The sequence below is a fragment of the Pongo pygmaeus genome, chromosome 9 (genome assembly GCF_028885625.2).
Source record: "Pongo pygmaeus isolate AG05252 chromosome 9, NHGRI_mPonPyg2-v2.0_pri, whole genome shotgun sequence".
NCBI lineage: Eukaryota > Metazoa > Chordata > Mammalia > Primates > Hominidae > Pongo > Pongo pygmaeus.
The window spans coordinates 4,391,665-4,410,602 of record NC_072382.2 but is presented as its reverse complement, the minus strand read 5'-3'; the positions used below and the strand labels follow the sequence as shown (position 1 = coordinate 4,410,602).

The 18,938-nt window shown below is 55.9% G+C and overlaps 1 protein-coding gene across 2 annotated transcripts in view; it reads right to left on the bottom strand.

Moving 5' to 3' along the window:
- Positions 1-18,938, bottom strand: part of SHANK2 (SH3 and multiple ankyrin repeat domains 2) — a 669,064-nt gene that overhangs the window by 15,407 nt on the left and 634,719 nt on the right. For both annotated transcript variants that reach the window (XM_063670714.1, XM_054438629.2), the window contains 5 exons: positions 17,936-17,956; positions 9,510-9,640; positions 7,441-7,552; positions 6,489-6,509; positions 2,480-4,886 (listed from right to left, as the gene is read on the bottom strand). In XM_063670714.1, the coding sequence (XP_063526784.1) occupies positions 2,480-4,886; positions 6,489-6,509; positions 7,441-7,552; positions 9,510-9,640; positions 17,936-17,956 (2,692 nt within the window). The remainder of the gene's footprint in view (positions 1-2,479; positions 4,887-6,488; positions 6,510-7,440; positions 7,553-9,509; positions 9,641-17,935; positions 17,957-18,938) is intronic.

Here is an 18,938-nt window from a genome sequence, read left to right as displayed (position 1 = left end):
CCCTATGAGGTCTGCTTTGAGCCAGTCCCTACTGAGGGTGCCCCTGGAGAAATGCAGGGCAGAGAAACCCTAGAGACGCTGCAAGTTGGGGTTCCACTCCCCTGTGGGCACCCCAGGAGCTGGCCCAGCCCGAAGACGAGTAGAGGGGTTGAGCTGTCCAGCTGCCACTCAGGGAGAGGCCTCCACGGACGAGGTCCCTGGACTCACCGAGTGGAGTGTTCAGGGGAGCACAGCTTGGTACAGGATGCCCTGCTGACCTGAACAGTGGATTCCTTCCTCCAGCCCTAGAGCCATTCCCTTCCAGCTCCTTCCTTACTGCAGACATTGCTTACAAAGGGAAGTGAGAGTCAGGAAACCCCAGCCTGTGTCCCAGCTCTGTCTCCTGCTGGCTGTGTATGTGGACAAGCCGCTTATCCTCTGAAAAATGGGTGTGACTCATACCTGCTCCCCAGTTGTCATAAAAATTACCCACCCATGTGAAAGTGTTTTGTAAAAATGTGAAACACTAAGATAAGGCCTCTTTATTGCTTCCACATAGAGTAATGATGGAAGAGCCACATTAGTATGTAATGGGGAAGGGTTAAACTAGTCAGTTTTTCAGATTTTTGGCCCAGTGCAGTGGCTCATGCCTGCAATCCCAGCACTTTGGGAGGCTGAGGCGAGTGGTTTGTTTGAGCCCAGGAGTTCCAGACCAGCCTGGGAAACATGGTGACACCCCATCTCTACCAAAAAAAAAAAAAAAATTAGCTGGGTGTGGTGGCATGCGTCTATAGTCCTAGCTACTCAGGAGGCTAGGTGAGGTGTGAGGATTGCTTAAGCCCAGGAGGTCTAGGCTGCAATGAGCCATGATCACATCACAGCACTCCAGCCTGAGCGGCAAGGCAACACCCTTTCTCAAAATTCCTGGAGGCTGTTGAGTGTACTTGTAGGTATATACGTACATAATTCTTAGACTTTCTCCTTGACTGGAGGCACTGTCTGAATGTCTGCAGTGTAACTGTGCTTCTTTCTACCAATGTCAACCTATCGATACTCCTCTAGAGTAATAGATGACATCCTAGTCATTTATTTACATCCACACTGAAAAATAACTGGGAAAATTGGGGCTCTCAGTCTGCATCTTGAGCCCCAGCTGTATGTGATGTCACTGATTAATGCACTGAGTGGCTTAAATCAAATGCCTGTCCAGCAGGGGTATGGAGAGAGGCTTCATTAGTCAAAATGATGAAACCCAAGATCAAATATCAGTGGGAGAGACTGAAGACGCTGCCACCTGGGGAACAGCAAAATGGTGCACGCCACGGGGAAGGAGAACCGAGAACCATAAGCCATCACTGGAGCCAGTCGGGCTCCCAAAAGCCACAGACCGCTGAGCCCTGATACGGTTTGGATCTGTGTTCCTACCCAAATCTCATATGTGAAATTGTAGTCTCCAGTGTTGGAGGAGGTGCCTGGTGGGAGGTGATCAGTTCATGGTGGGGGAGTTCTCATGAGTGGTTAGCACCATCTCCCCTGGCTACTGTACATAGTGAGCTCTCATGAGATCAGGTTGTTTAAATAGAATGTGGTACCTCCCCTGACTCCCTCTTGCTCCCCCTTCGGTGATCACTGAAAGTTTCTTGAGGCTTCTCCAGAAGCCAAGCAGATGCCAGCATCATGCTTCCCATATAGCCTGCAGAACTCAAGCCAATTAAACCTCGTTTCTTTATAAATTACCCAGTCTCAGGTATTTCTTTATAGCAGTGCAAAATATAGGCTCCTTCCAGACAGCCTCAGATAGAACCCTCTGGTTGCGTCTAGAAATGACTCCTGACTTATTCTACCTTCAGTTCCAATGGAAATAATGTAAACCCTGCACAATACTGTGAAGGGCTGACATGGACACAGCTAGAGGCTTCTGCCCCTGGGACAGGATGAGCTGGCAGGGAAGAATGTACTGCACTTAGGGTTCACCAGTACAGCCATGACCCTGTGCCTCCCTAGCCCGCAAACCTGGTAGTGATGGGAGGGGGAGAAGAACCCACACGTGTATTCAGACACCTGCACCCGCCGCCCACACACTCGCTGCCCTCTTGGGGCAGCTAGTCTCCTGCAACCAACTCGAAGCTTGGTTTGGGCTTTGGTGAGGCTCTAAACGGCCTTCTAGGTGGTCCTGGCAGAGATTTGGAGGGCACAGAGGAGAGAGTGGAGCTTCTCTTTGGAAGCCAAGGTGAGGAGAGGGCTTCCAGCAACCTCATTTCATTACAAGTCTTTATGAAGGAGTGCTGTGTCCCACCAGGATGGCTGTGATCATTACTCGGCTGTCCCGGAGTCCAGGAGCATGAGAAAAAGAAGTGTTACTGCATTAACAGACGTGGCCCACACAGGCTTTATGAATTCCCCTCTTCGTGTCCGCTGGGGCTGCTACCTGAGGGCCTTTCCTGGTCAGCAGGGACAGTGCACGCAGAGCGGTGTGCATCTGCACCAACCGCGGACTTACCTTGGAGCGAGGCTGGCGGACTTGGCTCCCATTGGTGAATCCAGTCCTTCCCCCGGCTTTGCCGATTTCTCTCGGTTCATTTGCTGTAGGATAGAGTTCAATTCACTAATAACGTTTGCCTTTGGGCCTGAGAGAATCGGGCTTTTGATCTCTGTGACGTCGCCCCACAACTTGGAGGTCCTTGGCTGGAGAACCTTGGCCATCCCAGGCTGGGCACTGCCCGGCGGGGGCGGGGGAGCAGGCGGGGGGATAACAAAGCTATCTACATCCTCTTCCACGAGCGCGTCTTGATAAAGTGCATTGCTTTTGTGAATGATGGGCTTCATTTTTGGCTTAGGAGGTACTGGGGGTTTGTCAACCATAAATGCTTGCCCATCTGCATAGACTGTGCAGGTGTCCACATTCTCTCCACCTTCGGAAGACAGGGTGGAGATGCTAGACACGGTGGAGATAGTGCTGGTCGTCTCGAGGTGGTGGTCGCTGCTACTCCGGCTGTCCACCTCCTCGATCCCAGAGTCGGCGACGGCATCAAAGCTTTCAGGGGGTGGCAGGAATGAGGCAGGCAGACAGTTTGAAAGACTGGTTGGCTTCTTGCTGTCTGCAGAGTTGGTTGGTTGGCTGGAGTTCAACGAAGGGGACTGAGGGGTGTCACTTTTCTTCTGCTTCACTAAGTCTGAGAGAGCCGGGACAGAAGCTGCCCGGTCATCAGGGATATCAAAACTATTTGCAAATTCCAGGGGAGGAGGCAATGGCTCTGTAAAAATAAAATCCTCATCCAAGTCCACGGATGCCAGAGGGGGAGGAGGGATGCGAAATGGCAAAATCACCGCCTCTTCCATGGAGCCCACCGCCACGATGGTTCTGCCGGGCACGGTGGTGGGCTCGGGGGCAGCGGAGATCTGTAAAGCACCTTCGGTTTCGGAAACACCTTCTGGCACCTCGGACGGCGAACTGTCTGGCTTCATCTCCACCTCTGCCTTCTCGTCCTCTTCCTGCAGGGCGTTGTCCAGCTTAGTGGCGTCCACGGTGTGCACCATCAGCAGGCCAGCCGACTTCTGCTGGGACGTGTCCATGATGTCGATCAGCATGTTCTTCTTGTCATCGCCCTTCCGGTCTCGGCCCAGGTCGGTCTCATACTTGTTCTCCGTCTCCTGCCGCCTCAGGGGTACCCGGGTGTTCTGCCCGGTGACCGTAGGGAAGCCGGCATCCAGGCTGGGCCGCATTTTGGTATCAATGTAAAGAGGTTTGTTGAGGTCGGCCTTGGGGGCCTCCCCTTTGGGTCCCTGCTGAGACTCCTTCATGGCTCGGTCCCTTGCGGAGAGTGCCAGGGCCAGCGGGGAGCTGGGATCAAGCAGCCGCCCTGTGAGTGGGTGGACATAATTCCCGGGGCCGGCTGTGCCGCTGCTCGCGGAGGGCACTGCTGGGCTGCTCTCGGGCCCCTGGGCTTTGGACGTGGAATTCAGCGGCCTCCCAGCCTCACCCTGAGCACTGGCCTCGGCGCCACCCACGAAATGGTTTTCGGGCTCCCTGGGCGTGGCACTCGGCATGGGGGATGACAGCTGCTCAGCGCTGTCCTCGTCAGCAAAATCCCCCTCCTCGGGGAACATGGAGGGCCGCGTCCTGGGGGCGGGTGGCCCCAGGCCCACATCCTCATCCCCCAGGTCTGTGGAGAGGAAGGCCGGGGAGTTCCTCCTGGCTTCCAGCCGCTTCTCACGGTCGCGGACGGCTCCGGCGATGGCGGCGGCGAAGGGGCTGCTGACGGTCAGGCTTTCGTCAAGCCGCAGCTGGCTTGGTGGCTCCGGGGCCTGGGGGTCGATCTCCATGCTGCTGCCCTGGCTGCTCTTGCCGCTGCTGCTGGTGGACGGCTCCTTCACGATGATGGTCGGGATAGGGATGGAGCACGTCTTCTCAGGGCTGTCCTCCACGTTGGACTGCTTCACCAGCATCCCCTTCCGCCTGGCGGGCTTGGCGGGGACGTAGACGGCTTTGCTGGCGATCTTCCCCACCTCTGAGTATGGGTTTTCGGGCATCTGGCCTCTCTTGTTGCGGAAGTTGGCCTGCGGGCCGGCATTCCGACTGTAGAGGTCTTCAGAGTCCAGGGAGTAGCGGTCCAGCTCTCTCCTGAAGTACATCCCCTTCTCCCTCATCATGGTGGCCACGGTGTCGGACCTGGTGGCAGGGGACACCTTGGCGGCGGAATTCTGATTGAACGCAGGCTTAATCGTCCCGTAGACTCTTGGAGTTGGGGACTTGGGGCAGTTGTAAGTGGTGGGGGAAGGTGGTGGTGGGGACGGGGGCACAGACTGCGGTGGAGGGGGGATGTCCTCAGAGGTGTCCGGCATGGACAGGCTTCTGGTGAACTTCAGCATTGGAGGAGCCAGAAACTGCCGCTCTTCCTCTGTTATTCCTACAAGTAGAAAATAGGTTTAGCTTTAAGTCACAATAGCAACAAAGCCTAAGTTCCTAGGAACGTGCGATACATTACATCTCCACAAACTCACAAATTCAGATGATGAACGGGTGTTCGGGAAACACAGCACAAGCCACGATGCCGAGTGGTTAGTCACATGGCCCGTCCTGAGCCAAAGGACAAGAAAGGGAAAAACAGAAAGGCACTGGGGATGCTGTGAGTGCGCTGCTGCTGTAGGGCCTCCAGGCACAGGCTGCAGCAGGGGAGCTGTGTGAGGCCAGGGCAGGAGGGCCCCTGACGCTGAGCCGTGTGCCAGTCTGCAGGCCAAGTGGGCAGCTCGCCTTGGGGCTGCCTGTGCGTGTGTGTGTGTGCGCATGTGTGCTTGTGCTGGCATTGTGCTTGGGGCGGGGTTGGCTAGACCAGGAGGTATCCTTCCGCTATGCCCCTTCAGGCATGGTCAGGGCTCCTGGGGGTGTTTTTAGGGCAGGGGTCTAAGGCTGTCACCTGTGCATCTGAAATGAGAGCCAAGGGTTGCAGGTATTGCTGTGTTTATGTGGCAAGGATGGTGTGCAGCCCACCGTCCAGATGGCACTTGAGCCCCACGGCTGCCCAGATGTACACGGAGGCCTCTGCCACCCTGAGCAAAGCCATCTGCCCACGGTTGGCTCTGTGTTTGCTGGGAGGAGGTGCTTTTCTTCCAGGGTCATGTGAATCCTTTCGTCGCCTGACTTCACTGGGCCCCACTAAGGGTTCTGTGTGTCCTCGAGCTCTCTGGACCTTCAGAGAGATGGATGGCTGGGGAATGCCAGCTCAGAGGAGGGGCCATGTGGGCTCTAGAGCCTGCCCCTGAGGGGAGGGAGCCCAGGTTCCTTTAAAGTCCTGGACTGAGCCAGGAATAGGATCCTGAGCCAGGCCTCAGTGAGCCCCTTCTGGGTCCCAGCGGCAGCCCTGGAAGTGGTCCTGCCGAGACCCTCTGGTGCAGGGGCTGAGAGCCCAGCGGACCACCATGATTGCAACTAACCAGGGTCCAAGTGTGGCTGACCTGGCACAAAATATGAGTTGACCTAATGAAAATACATGGATGTTGAATGTGTGGGGATGCGGCTGAGGTCCTACGACAGCCAGCAGCGTGGCCTGAGGGTTCTCTGGGTGTGTTGCCTAGGTGTGACTTTACAGACTGTTCAACAGCTGAAGACACAGACACGTCAACAGGAGCACTCAGGGAGAAGGGAAGCGAGACACGCACACACACACCGACAGACGCATGGCACGGGGATTTCATGTCGGGAGCATGCAGGTTTTCAAAGAGGTAGCAAAATAAATTACTTGAAATGAAAAAAAGTCCTAGGACAAACTACAATAAATTATTCCAATGAAAACTTCCATTCGATAAGGGTATTCCAAATTTAACGTACTCCTTGTGGGAGGACATTTTGGCATTGCAAAGATGGCTCGTTCAAGGTGTTCTCCATTGACCAGTCCCTCTGAGTTGGTTGTCTGGCAATTATGTTCCCAAGGAGTACTAATTTAAGAATACACCTTATAAAGTAAACTGGGTTACATTCAGATTACAGATTCCAAACCATAAGGGTCACTAACCTGATAGAAAGATTCTGCTGTCTGACAGGAGGAAATCAGTTGTTATTAACCAGTAACCGCAAGACAAATACGCAGCTCTCCCTGAGTTTGCTGGTGCAGGGGGAGCTTTAAGCACAGCAGACACCACCTCCACGGCCACTTACTGCCTGCCTAGCGACTGCTTACAGTTATCCACCTCAGACTCACAAGCATGCTGCGCTTTTGCACAGCAGCCCAGAGGCATTTCCAGAACACACAGGACAGTGCCCCTGGGGTGGGCTGGGCAGACCAGAGTCCCAGGGTTGCCTCCACAACTCTCACAGGGCAAGGGCCTTAGCTTCTACCAGAATTGACCCAGTAAAGGCAATGCTGAATTATCTCACAAAGGGACTGTCTCAAAGGGTCAAGTGTGACCTTGTCTCAAGGTCAAGTGTACCTTTGCTTGCAACAGAGTCAATAGGAATAATGGTGACATTAAGAAGAAAGGAAGGCAGTTTTCTGCAACACACAGTACATTATTTCATTTCGAGACCCTGACCCAACCACCCTTGGAAGTATATCTGCTGAGCTCATACTCCAGGCCTGGCGGTGGCTGGGGAATGCAGGGAACCCACTTACCCTTCCCACCCTGAGCAGGGCAGGGTGGGGGAGGGGGGTTGGCTCGCACCACCCTCCCACCCTCCCGCTTTACCCTGCTGGAATTATCACAGATAACTGGGCTTCAAGATTATAGAAGCCACCCTGGATTTTGTGTCCTTCAGGGGGGATAAGTTTCATGCCACTCAGATATTCTGATGGCTCCCTGGTGGGCAAGGCCAGGTTCCTACCCTCTGGTGGGTGGGCTGGCAGGGCCTTGCTGGGGTGGGACGCCAAGGCAACTGTGAGAGGCCCAGGGGTCAGAATTCCTGAGGGGCCTAAGGCTGTGTTTGAAAGCCCAGGGGCAACTTCTGTGGGAGAGTGCCACACTTCTTACCTATTGATTTCTGCCTTCGCATCGTACCTCGAGGGATGCCCAGAAATGGGGCTTTTGGGCTCCCAGGAACAGTGGGCGTCATCACGGCGATTCCTTGGCGTTCATACACAGACTGCAAACCAGAGAGCCTAGGGTGAGACGCAGCCCTGGCCAGCCCCCACCCATGGTCACAGGGCCCAGAGACCACAAGGGAACTTCTGTCACTGTGGCTTCCCCAAGCTGCTTCTGGAGCCACCTAAAGTCTCCAGTGGGGCTGATGAGAACCACAGCATTGAGGACCCAGGAAGGGCCCTCTCTAGCTGCCTTTCCTATTCGCTGCAGCTGCTATTGGCCTTTGGCCCTGTTAGGATGGCAGCATGCCCTGTTCCATGGAGATGTAGTCTGCTGCAACATCATTTGCCAGAGCAGCTGGACAGACACGTCTCTCTGAGAGGGGGGCCAGGCTGGATGTCCTGTGGGAAAGGGCACAGAGTGGTGGGCAGTGGGGTCTGGCCTGGGTCCATACCCCACTCCCCATGTGACCATCGAGTCCTTACATAGGAGCCACCATCTCCTCTTTCATAAAATGGGCTCCTGACACCAGTCCCACAGTGTGTGCAAAGGCCAGTCAGGTATTGTGGTGGTGTGTGGGTGAGTGTGATGTGCCAGCTAGCTTAAGCAAGCCCTGGAGTTGCTCAGGGGCACAGCTTGGAGTCTGCAGCAGCGGGCTGTCCCCAGCTTCCTCCCTCCTCAGCCTGTTCCAGGAGGAGCCTAGAGCTCCCCTCCTCCACTTTGGAAGCAGAGTCCTGGTGATGCCAACTCTTTCGCTTCCCCAGGCTGCTGTTTTGTCTGCAAAACTGAGATGGCTCAGGGCCCCAAACCCGTAGTGTTGAAGGCCAACCCAGGAAAATATCAGATGCGGATGCTTGATGGAAATATTCGTGTGCAAGCTTTTATTGCTCCAGCTTGGAGATGCAGTTTCCATGTGTCCACAGCCTCTGTTTGTCTCACTGTATGGCCCTGAGGCTGGGGAGCAAAGTGGGACCCTTTGGGAGGTCAAGGGCACCTTGTCTCAGACACCCCCCACCTTGGTGGGGCATGTGGGTGCCACGAAGGACTGGGAACAAAGTGGGAGGCAAGGACCGGCAGGCAGGGCCTGGAGGGGAAGGCCCCTTGTGGAGTTCAGAGGTGATGGGAGGAGGTGTGAGGGCAGATATTTTAATTGTAATTATTAACAGTTGTTTAATGCACATTACAGAAAAGCCTTGTGATAAATTTATAATATTTATAGGTGTTATTGTTCAAGAAAAGGCTAGACATAGGCAGTTTGATACTGGTTCAAAGAGAATACTAAGCTAGGTAAGCAATCGGGACAGGTAGGCAGTGCTGGAATCTGACATCAAGTTCAGATGGCTGCCTCTGCACAACGGAGAAGCAATCCAAGGGTCCAGGAGGCCACGCCTTGTTCAGGACGTGCCCAGGGGAATCAGCAGCCTCTGCCCCAGGCCCTTTCCCAGCTGTGTGCCCTCCTGACTGCCCAGGGAAGGTGACCATGGCATGGGCAGCCTGCTCTGAGCCAGGCACCCACTGCACCCAGCAGACACTGAAGCCCTTCATGGCACTTCTGGCTCTGAGGACAAGTGTTGCCCAGGATCTCGGAGAGCGTGGGGGACTGCCACGTGGGATGTGGGACAGATGGCCTCTTCCACACCGGAGCATTTCTGTGCTCTGGGTGGACGAGGAGGCAAGATCCCCTCTGTCTGAAGAGTGTGTCAAGGCCCATTACATCCATGTGCTCACAGGTCCTCAGCCAAGTATGTCAGGACACCTTCGAGGCTCAGGGCACAGTGAGCGGAGACAGTCAGTGTGGTAAGGGAGTGGCAGGGCTTGGATGCAGCCTGCTCTGTCCCACCACTGTGAGTCTGCACGGACCCGGCTCTTCATCCTGTGGCCACTTAGATTTGGGCCCCACCTCTGGACAGCATGAACCAGACATGAGAGCATGTGCACCTCAGCTACTGAGACAGCCCACCTACTTCCTGGGTCACTGTCGGCCCCCGCCCTCGTGGTCCCAAGGTACGGCCACTCACGTTCATGTCTGAGCCTGCCGGGAAGCACCGGCTGCTGGGCCGCTGCTTGATGGTCGCCACTCTCGGTTCCACAGCCATGTTCTCAGCAGCGCGGGAGGGCTTGGAGGCCGGGACTATCTCCTCAGGTTTATCTGCAATAGAACCGTGAGGATTGGAGCAGCAACACCAGTCGGGGAAGCTTGGCGTAGATAGGAAAGCGCACAGGTGCAGCAGCCACTCCAACATCCAAAACTGTGCAGGGGGCATTTGTTGCTGCTGTGAGGAGCATGCATGTGCCTCTGCCACATGCATTCCCACTGGGGCATGGGCTCCTTCCCCAGACCTTGCCCTTGGAGGCATGCACGAGGCATGGACATAGAAGACCCTCCACAGCTCGGCCACCTCCTCATAAGTGCCCAGCCCCCAAGGGCTCTGAAGCTTTTTGGGACATTTCTGGTTTTTTTTTTTTTTTTTTTTTTTTAGAGACAGTCTCTTGCTCTGTTGCCCAGGCTGGAGGGCTGGAGTGCAGTGGTGCAATCTTGGCTCACTGCAACCTCCGCCTCCCAGGTTTAAGCAATTCTCTTGCGTCAGCCTCGAGAATAGCTGGGATTACAGGCACCTGCCACTACGCCCAGCTAATTTTTGTATTTTTAGTAGAGACGGAGCTTCACCGTGTTGGCCAGGCTGATCTTGAACTCCTGACCTCAAGTGATCCACCGGCATTGGCCTCCCAAAGTGCTGGGATTACAGGCATTTGGGCCATTTCTTTAGTGGAATCACTTTATTCTTACTAATGGGATTTATTCTTGTGAGGGTTAACTAAACTGACTTTTTGAAGTTTTTTTTTTTTTTTTTTTGAAGAGACTCAGACATATGGTTCCTTTGTAACTGTGATTGCCAAGACATGAGGACCTGCCACCCAAGGCAGTATGGGTGTTTCAGAGGCCAGGGTGCTCAGAGCCCCAGGCGTTAGTAAGTGTTGCAGAGGGAAGGTCTTTCTTTATTTTCCCCAACGCAGAACCTTCCCATTTCCTTTAAAAAAAAGAAAACCAAAGTTTAGTTATAAGGGATCCTTAGCAATTAACAAAAGTTTTTTAAAGAGGACATTTACAGCACTTTTTTTTTTTTTTTTTTTTTACTTGAAAACTGAAGCACATCCCCGAGCTCTCCTGACGCCTTAGCTTCATCTCAGGGTGTTTGGGATCAGGCATAAGGGTGTGTCTAGGGCTGTTTAAATGCAAGGGCCCTGTGCCACTGAGACCTGGAGAGCTGGTCTTCCAGTCCCGATGTGCATTCTGGAAAAGGTGACCCCAGCTGTACTTCTAAGATGTCACTGGGTTGGGACAAAGCCAATGCGGTGTCTGGTGGGTGTACCCCATTCTGAGCCCTTGAGACAGCACTGGCCTTACTCCCTGGGGAGAAGCAGGCCATCTAGAACATTCTGCCTCTGGCCACCCTAAGCCCACTCTTGGGGTCTGGTGGCTCCCATGAAGTGTATGCTAGGGCCTTGCCCAGACTTTGAGCCACGAGGCTATTATGCAAGTCGGAGCTGAGCAGAGTGTGGGGAGGAAGGCCCCCATCTCCAAGTTGTTCTTCAAGCTGAGGCGGAAGTTACCTGTCATGGCAGCTTCTCACGGGGAGCTGACCCACGGGCAAAGCTCCCAGAGCCACGGCACGGATCGGGGTTGTCCAACACAAAGGCATCAGGCTCCTGACAAAGGAGCCTGGACAGAGGTCCCCACAAGAGGAAGTTTGGGGAGAAGAAATGGGGGTGTGCTGGGGACACTGAGCCAGGCGCCCTGTGATGGCCCCTCAACCTTGCAGAGCAGCTGAGACGTACACAACTCTGACACCTATGGACACTCTCACGGTAGAGTCTGCATGAGGGGCCTGGTTCCAGGCCTGTGTTCCAGACCCTTGGGCCAGTCCTGCCCCCACCAGGCCAGAACCTCAAGGCAGTCTATATATATTTTTTTTTTTCTTTAAGATGGAGTCTCACTGTCACCCAGGCTGCTTGGCTCACTGCAACCTCCACCTCCTGGGTTCAAGCAATTCTCGTGCCTCAGCCTCCTGAGTAGCTGGGATTACAGGCAAGCACCACCATGCCCAGCTAATTTTTGTATTTTTAGTAGAGACGGGGTTTCACCATGTTGGCCAGGCTGGTCTCAGACTCCTGACCTCAAGTGATATGCCCACCTTGGCCTCCCAAAGTGCTGGGATTACAGGTGTGAGCCACCACACCCAGCCATACACTTTTAGTCTTCAAACAAGGAGGGGGAAGAAAAGGCAGGAGAATGTGCAGCAGAGGCCATATGGCTGTCACGCCCAGCACACTTACCATGGGGCCCTTCAGGAAGGTGTTTGCCGACCCCTGGCCTGGACCACATTTCCTGTTGTCAGCAAAATGCCAAGTGTTCACGCAAAGCAAGAAAGCCCTTGCCCCATAGTGTCTGGGTAGCCAAATCTCCCCCCACAGCACTCTCTCCCTTCACGACCAAGTCCAGCTGACCAGGCCTGCAGGCTCACTGCTGCTCACGCACTCTCTCCTGTGATTCCTGGACCCAGAAGCCCCGCTGGCTCTTTGATGAGCCTGATGCCTCCTTGGGGGCCTTGTCATTCCCCCAGTGGATGCTAAGCATCTGCTCCTCAGGGAACTGGTCAGGCGTGGTAGGAAACACCCGATTCTCATCTCACTTGGCAGTGGGGACATCCTGGCTGCGACCCGTGACCCCAGTCCAGAGTCGTGCTGTCCTCACCTGCGTTCAAGGCCCTCCTCAGCCCAGCTCCTCCGGCTGCAGCAGGTGCTGCATGGCTGCCTCATCTCACATTCCCTTTGCTGGGGTCCCTGTCAATCTCCCTGGGCTGCACGGGCTGGGTCCACCTGCCATGGTCCCAGCAATTTGCCTCCTCCAAGGAGTCTTTCCCCTCTCAGGGCTGGGCTGGGACTCCTTGGATGGCTGGGGTCGAATTGGTTTCTGTGCAGGCCTCTCTGCCCTGGCCTTGCCCATCAGCTGGGCTTCTCCCCCTTGACTCGGGACCAGGTGATGCTTGGGTGATCTCCTTTGGCCGGCTGTGATGTGCAACTCCAGCTTGGTCTATCCCTGGAAGTGGGGGCGCTGGGCAGTGGCTGTTCTTTGCCTCAACTGAGATGTGGCCGCTGGTGGCCCCCAGAGTATTTTTCTCCAATGAAACGGGGGTTGAGATGTGTCTCCGGCACCAAGGAGTTATGTCCCACAACTGTGGTGAGCCAGGGCACTGCGGGGTGGGGATACCCCGGGACCTGCTTCCTGACAGTGCTGGCCTGGGCCCCTCCTCTAACCCCAGTGGAGGGTGAGGCCTGAGCGGGGTGCAGCAGCATGTACCTCCGTGAACATGACCCAGAAGGGATGCCACCAAGTTAGGGGAAGAGCAGCTGGAGCCCAACAAAACATCCCACGGGAGCATTCCAGGTGGCGAGCTCTGGGGGCAGCCGCAGAATCCAGCCCACCTGATACTGTACACAGGTGCAGACAGGGAAGGGTGCCTTCCTGGCTGCCACCTGCCTGTGCCCAGGCCTGCACCTGTGGAGATGCAGGAAGGCCCATCCGAGCCAGGAACCCCTGCGCATCCCTCCTGGCCGGACTTCCAGGCTATGGTAAGCTCAGAGGCTAAGGTGGCAGCTGGGGCTGAATAGTGGAGGTGAGGGAAAGTCATCGGCGTTGAACATTGACAGGTGTCAGACCCAGAAGACGCATTGACAGGTGTCAGACCCAGAAGACGCAGGAGGGCCGAGGCCCTGCAGGGGAAGGCCTGGGCACAGGTGGGTGTGGGAAGGCTGTGGCCAGGCTCCGCTGTGCTGTTGGCCATGTCTGGGCACATGAAGGAAGGTGGGACTCTAGGGCATAACAGCTTTCCTGGGATTACAATTTAAATGAGCCAAATCTTCAAGAAGCTCCTGTTTCCAACTGGGCCCTTCCAGAAGCCATGTGTCTGTTTTTTATGTATTAACAAACCCCACAGCTGATAAGGCTGGTTCATTTCCATCCACTGCACACTGAGGGTCTGCTGCCCGGCCTTCCCGGGGCACCGCCTCGAATTCTCACATTCCCAAAATGAACAGGCTGCAGGCTGCCATTTTAGGACCTCACGGCCTGCGGCAGGCATCTTGCTAAATACACCTCCTGTAACTGTGTGCCCAGGGTGAAGGAAAGGTGTTCTGGTCAATAATGACAGCCGTCCCTGAATCAGGTGGAAGTTCTAGGCTGATCATCTTGTTTCTCATCCTAATGAGAAGCTGGCTGTAGTAAAGGGATTGTCGAAGGGAAAACATTTCAGGTCTGAGATGCGTAAGGCCATATGGGGGCAAACCATGGGACCAGGCAGGAGCTGGGGCTGGCGTTGGGGTCCCCCGAGCCTTGTGCCTGCCATGTGATGCGCTGCCCAGCCCTGGGCCCTGGTGGGCAACGGCTGCAGAACGTTTGTTTGGAAATGGTTGGGGTCACCATTGGCATGCTCTGCCTCGTCCAGGAGAACCACGAGGCGGGGGTGGGGGCACCCTACCCATCATCACAGTCACCACATCAGAGGGTGGGGCTGGTCATGTCATTGAAGGTGCATCCCTGAAACTGTGGTCACCTTGCCTGTGGACATCTGGTCTCTGTTTTAAACCTTTCCCTTCCTAATAACCCCAAAGCAAATGTTCTTTTGAACCAGAACATGTGAGAGCAGCTGGGCGTGTTGGGGTGGTAGAGTCAGGAGCTAGCATTCCTTTATTCAAATGAAAAAGGAAAACCCTGCATTGGCCCCCCACAGGGGTGCGGGTCCCTCCTGGCCCTTGTCTCTTGGGGACGTGGCCAGTGGGAGCGTGCTGGCCTGACTTGCTCAGTCCCTATCTTGGAGATCTTGTTTACCAGGATATGGAGACTTTTCAGAAAAGCCACAGGACTGAGATTCCTGCTTCTCATTCTAGGCTCCTAAGGATTATGCTTAATTTATAAAAGCTCAGAACTAGGTCTTTATTCAGGGACTCCGGATGAAGGGGATTAGCGAATCCGGCCCCTGGCAGTCTTCGAATGAAGTGTTCGGTGACAGAAAACAAGCCTCAGACAGATTTGAAACTGTGAAATCCCAAAACACTCCAGTGGGGAGCTGATGAAGACGCCCCAGCAGTCACCCGCATTTCAGCCCTCTGAGCAAGCGAGTGTTCTCTCTGCTACTAGACACGTGATGCTGACCAGGCACAGGGAAAAGGGAGGGGAGGTAGGTTTGTCACCTGCCTGCCCTGCCTGTTACCAGAGCCCCCCAGCCCATGAGCTGACTCTGGACCACGGGCTGACTTCAGTGCAGGTTCCCCTGATTGATAGGGGGCAGGAAGCAGCGTGCCCCGTGCTAGAGAAATCTTGCCACTGCTCTGCATCCTTGGTGAATCACAAGGGAGTCACCAAATCAAGGAGTGACACGACCCTAGCGTCCATGCTGAGGCTGGGAGGCCCAGGACCACACAGGCACCTGGTGGCCGAGTCTCCTGGAAAATGGGCCCTGCACTGAAGCGACGCTAGGTCCACTGTCCAGCGAGTTCCTTTGCCTGTGGCCACACAATAGGCCCAGAGCCTGGGAGCCAGCCCCATTGAGGGGCAGAGTGCCCAGCTGTTTCCCTATCGACTCTTCAGAACCTTCTGGGGGAAGGCAGCAGACCAGACCTGTGGAGGGCTGCATGGGGCTGCTCCATCTCTTCAGCTTTCCTGGGACCTGATTCATGGTCTGCTTCATATCCTCTGGCATGATCCAGGGACCCTGTCGGTTCTCAACCACTGCTCTCTCCCCTTATGTGAGCTTGAAGTGGTCTGTCTACTTCTCTGGAGTTGCAGTGCCACTTGGGTGAGAGAGTACAAATGTCACTCCATTTCCAAAAGGAAAACACACACATCTGCAGCGCCAGATGTTAGAGGACAGAAGCCACGTGTGTTAGAAGCAGCGGCTGTTGCCAGTTGGCCGGCCTCTTGGTTTAATCTTCAAAGAGGCAGTTCAGGGTGGGAAGGGTGTGCTTGGACCCTGGTGGACTGGTCCTGGCCTGCAGGCTCTGAGTCACACACCTTCCAAGGGCTAGAGTCTGAAGGTACAGCCATAGGTGCCTGGTAGGGTGAAGGCCACAGTCCCCTTCATGTGCCTGGGGGCAGAGGCCCCACCCCAAATCCTGCCTGACAGCCGGCTTCTTCCTGAGCCCAGCACAGGGTCTGGGGACTAGGGCAGGTGCTCAGAGAACACTTAAAGACTAAACAAGGATTTTACAGATGGAGAACTGAAAACCTGGGATCACTAAGCAGGGTAAAGCTAGCAGGGACAGACCTGGGATTTGAGGTGCTTTGCCAGGGATGTTAAGATAAATGACCACGCACGTGGGGCTTAAAACAATGGAAAGGTATCCCTGCACAGTTCTGGAGGCCGGAAGTCCAAGGTCAGGCTCCTTCAGGGGTCTGGGGAGGATGAAATCCACGGTGTTTCTTGGCTTGTTCCTTCCTTCTTTACAAGGACACGCCACTGGATTTAGGGCCCACCCGAGTCCAGCATGACCTCATCTTGATTAGATCTGCAAGGATCCTATTTCCAAATAAGGTCCCATTCACAGAACTTTGGGGGTCACTTTTCAACCCAATACAACTGTAAAGGCCTGACTTTTGTTCCACACGGCCTTTCTGCAGTGTGACGAGTGCTTTTTCCGAGGTGAGGCCAGTCCTCCCAGAGACGGGTGGAGGCAGCACGAGGGGCCTGGAGCATTTGCTGCGCATCCACTATGTGCCCCGCACTTCGCATGTGCACCATGGCATGCCCTCATGGCCCTGGAGGCAGGGGCTGTCAGCAACCCTCAGTGTCTTCAGTCCCCAGCTGGATCCCCCAGTGTGACCAGGCTGGGCCACGGCTGCTGGTCTCTTTGGGGTCTTCTGCCCACACCCTTGCCCCCTGTTAGATCTGGGGTTGAGGCTCTGGGGCATTTAAGCTCAAATTTGTAGCCAGTTTCTCTTGCTCAGACAGGAGGTGGATCTTCTCTCTGGGGCTCCTGCCTGTGCTCTGCGTGGGCTCTGCCTGGCCGTGCAGGCTGTGACTCTTATCTTCTGATGCCACCCTGGGGGAGGAGGGCGGTGTGGATGGGGCCAGGTCCCAGCAGGCCACAGGCGCCCACAGCGGCTCAGCCACCTGAGTCCCTAACTGTTCTCCCTGACAAGGGACTTTTGTTGTCCCACGCTATTCTGGCAACTGGGTCCCTGGGCACCCATGGTGGGGCGTCTTCCTCAGGTAGGTGATGAATAGAGGGCCATTCCTGTGAGCTGGGGTTTGGCCTTGGATTGAAGGGGTGTTCACACAGAAACGTAATTGGATGACATAGAAAGAAGGGTATTCTGTACCCTGGGCGTCCACCACATCCTCGGCACAGCAATGGGGCCTAGAAAGCCCGCTGGGAGTTTTCTGGGCAGCTGTAGGATGCTGGTGCAAGCCCGGGGCTGCTGCAGAGAAGCCGCTGGGATGACACAGGTCGGGGCGGTGGGCAGGGACAGCCAGGGGAGGAGGCAGTGGTGGTTCTGTGCCCACTTCACCCATTCTCATCTAACATGATTGGGACACACTTAAGACGTGCCTTAGGGCCAGTGCCTCTGGCCAGGTGCTAGGCTCCTTCCAACTCCAAGGGATTAATTAAAAGCTGGGAGTGCTGCTTTTAATTGTTGGGGGAGCTGTGTCCAGCAGCAGGCAAGCAATACCCCCCGATGTGCTTGCTGCTGTGAAAGGGGGGACCTGAGTCTATCTGGGGCCTGCGGTCCGGCTGCCCACAGCCACAGTGACCGCCAGTCTCCCACTCCACACCAGCCCTGGGTGGGGAGGTGTAGCCAAAGGGCTCACACTGCTCCCTTCTCCCTCTAGTGCCCCACAGGGCAGCCTCTTGGGGAATGGGTGATTTCCGGGCCTTAAAGGGAGGCAGTTCCTGCCCACCACAAAGGGGTCCTGAGGGTCAGGAATACAGCCAGAGGCTCTGCTCGTCTGCAACCCCCCATCCAGGCAGCCCCATGTGACTCAGGGCCCTGGGAGGCCTCACAGAGCTTGGAGGCCACCCAGCTGAGGCAGCTGAGGCAGGCCCAGCTGAGACCAAACAGGGGTCTGGCCAGCTGAGGCAGCTGAGGCAGGCCCAGCTGAGACCAAACAGGGGTCTGGCCAGCTTCACGGTCATGACGATGTGAACACAGGACACGCTGGGGAATCACAGACAGGAGAAGCCAAGCAGAAAGAACAGACAGATGTGTTCCAGGGCGGGGCTCCTTGGGCAGGACCCGGCAGGAGAAGACAACACAAGGCTTTGCAACACATTTGAGACTTCACGGCGTCACAAAGGAGGTTTCTGTTCCACGGGGGGTGGGGGTGGGGGGGGGTGGGGGGGGGTGGTGATGGGCAGGGGGCTGAGACAGACACTGGGCCTCCCTTACCCTTCTTCTTCCGGACCGAGGCTTGCAAACAGAAAGGGGAGCGCCATGAGCCACCAGGATGCAGCGCCCGCCCGCAGCCTACACTCGGGCCTTGTCAGCTCAGGGCGCCTTAGGAGCAGGCTGGGCCGGCAATGGGGCGGCAGGCAGGGGCTGTCTGGAACGCTGCAAACGCAGGCTGCGCTCCATGGAGTGGCTTTCCCCCAGCCTTGGCTGCCCGCACAACTCTGTCCTGTCTGCCCTGCTCGTTAACCTACTGCCTGGCAGTGGAAGGGGGGCTTTCCTTCTTCCTCAGCACCCTGCCAAAGTGGGGGAGGAGTTCTCAGAGCAGACATGAGCAGAGGTGGCGAGGCCAGCCTTTAGAGCACACCTGTGGCCTTTCCTGCCTCATTCTTTTGTTTCTTGACTGAGCTGAGCTCGCAGGAGCACCCCTTGGAAAGATGAGAGCTGCTGGGCTTGTCCCTCTGGGGAGCCCCAGGACAGGCCTCTGTGGAGAGGGCCTGGAGGCTGGTCACCTCCTCCGTCGCCTGTGAGGCTGGGGCACGCGGGGCACTACTGGTTCTGGGTGGGTGGGGCAGCGCCACTGCAGGGCTGCTGTTTTGGACTGAGGCCTCATGCCTGTCCTCAGACTCTAGCCCCAGAACCTCGTGAGAGGCGGCCTGGCCGGCCTCAGCACCCTGGGCCGAGGAAGGATGACTGCTGCTTCACTGCTGTGGCAGCACTTGCTAGACCCCTCTCGGGAAAGCTACCTGTGCCAAGTGCAGGGAGGACGGGGCCTGTGAGTGACAGCACCGGCGGGGGCTTGGCTCTCAACCCCCCGGGCCAGCTGGACTGGACCGTGGGCCTTGGACGGGGGCTCATTTCTGTGCCCATGTAAGCTGCCTTCACCAGCTCCAGTTTGTGCTCCAGTGGAGCAAGCATTTCCACCTACGCGCCATCTCTGTGTGTTTCAGAGCCACCCTCTTTCCAAAGGTGTCCCTGGGCTCCATGGTGACTCCCCGGAACA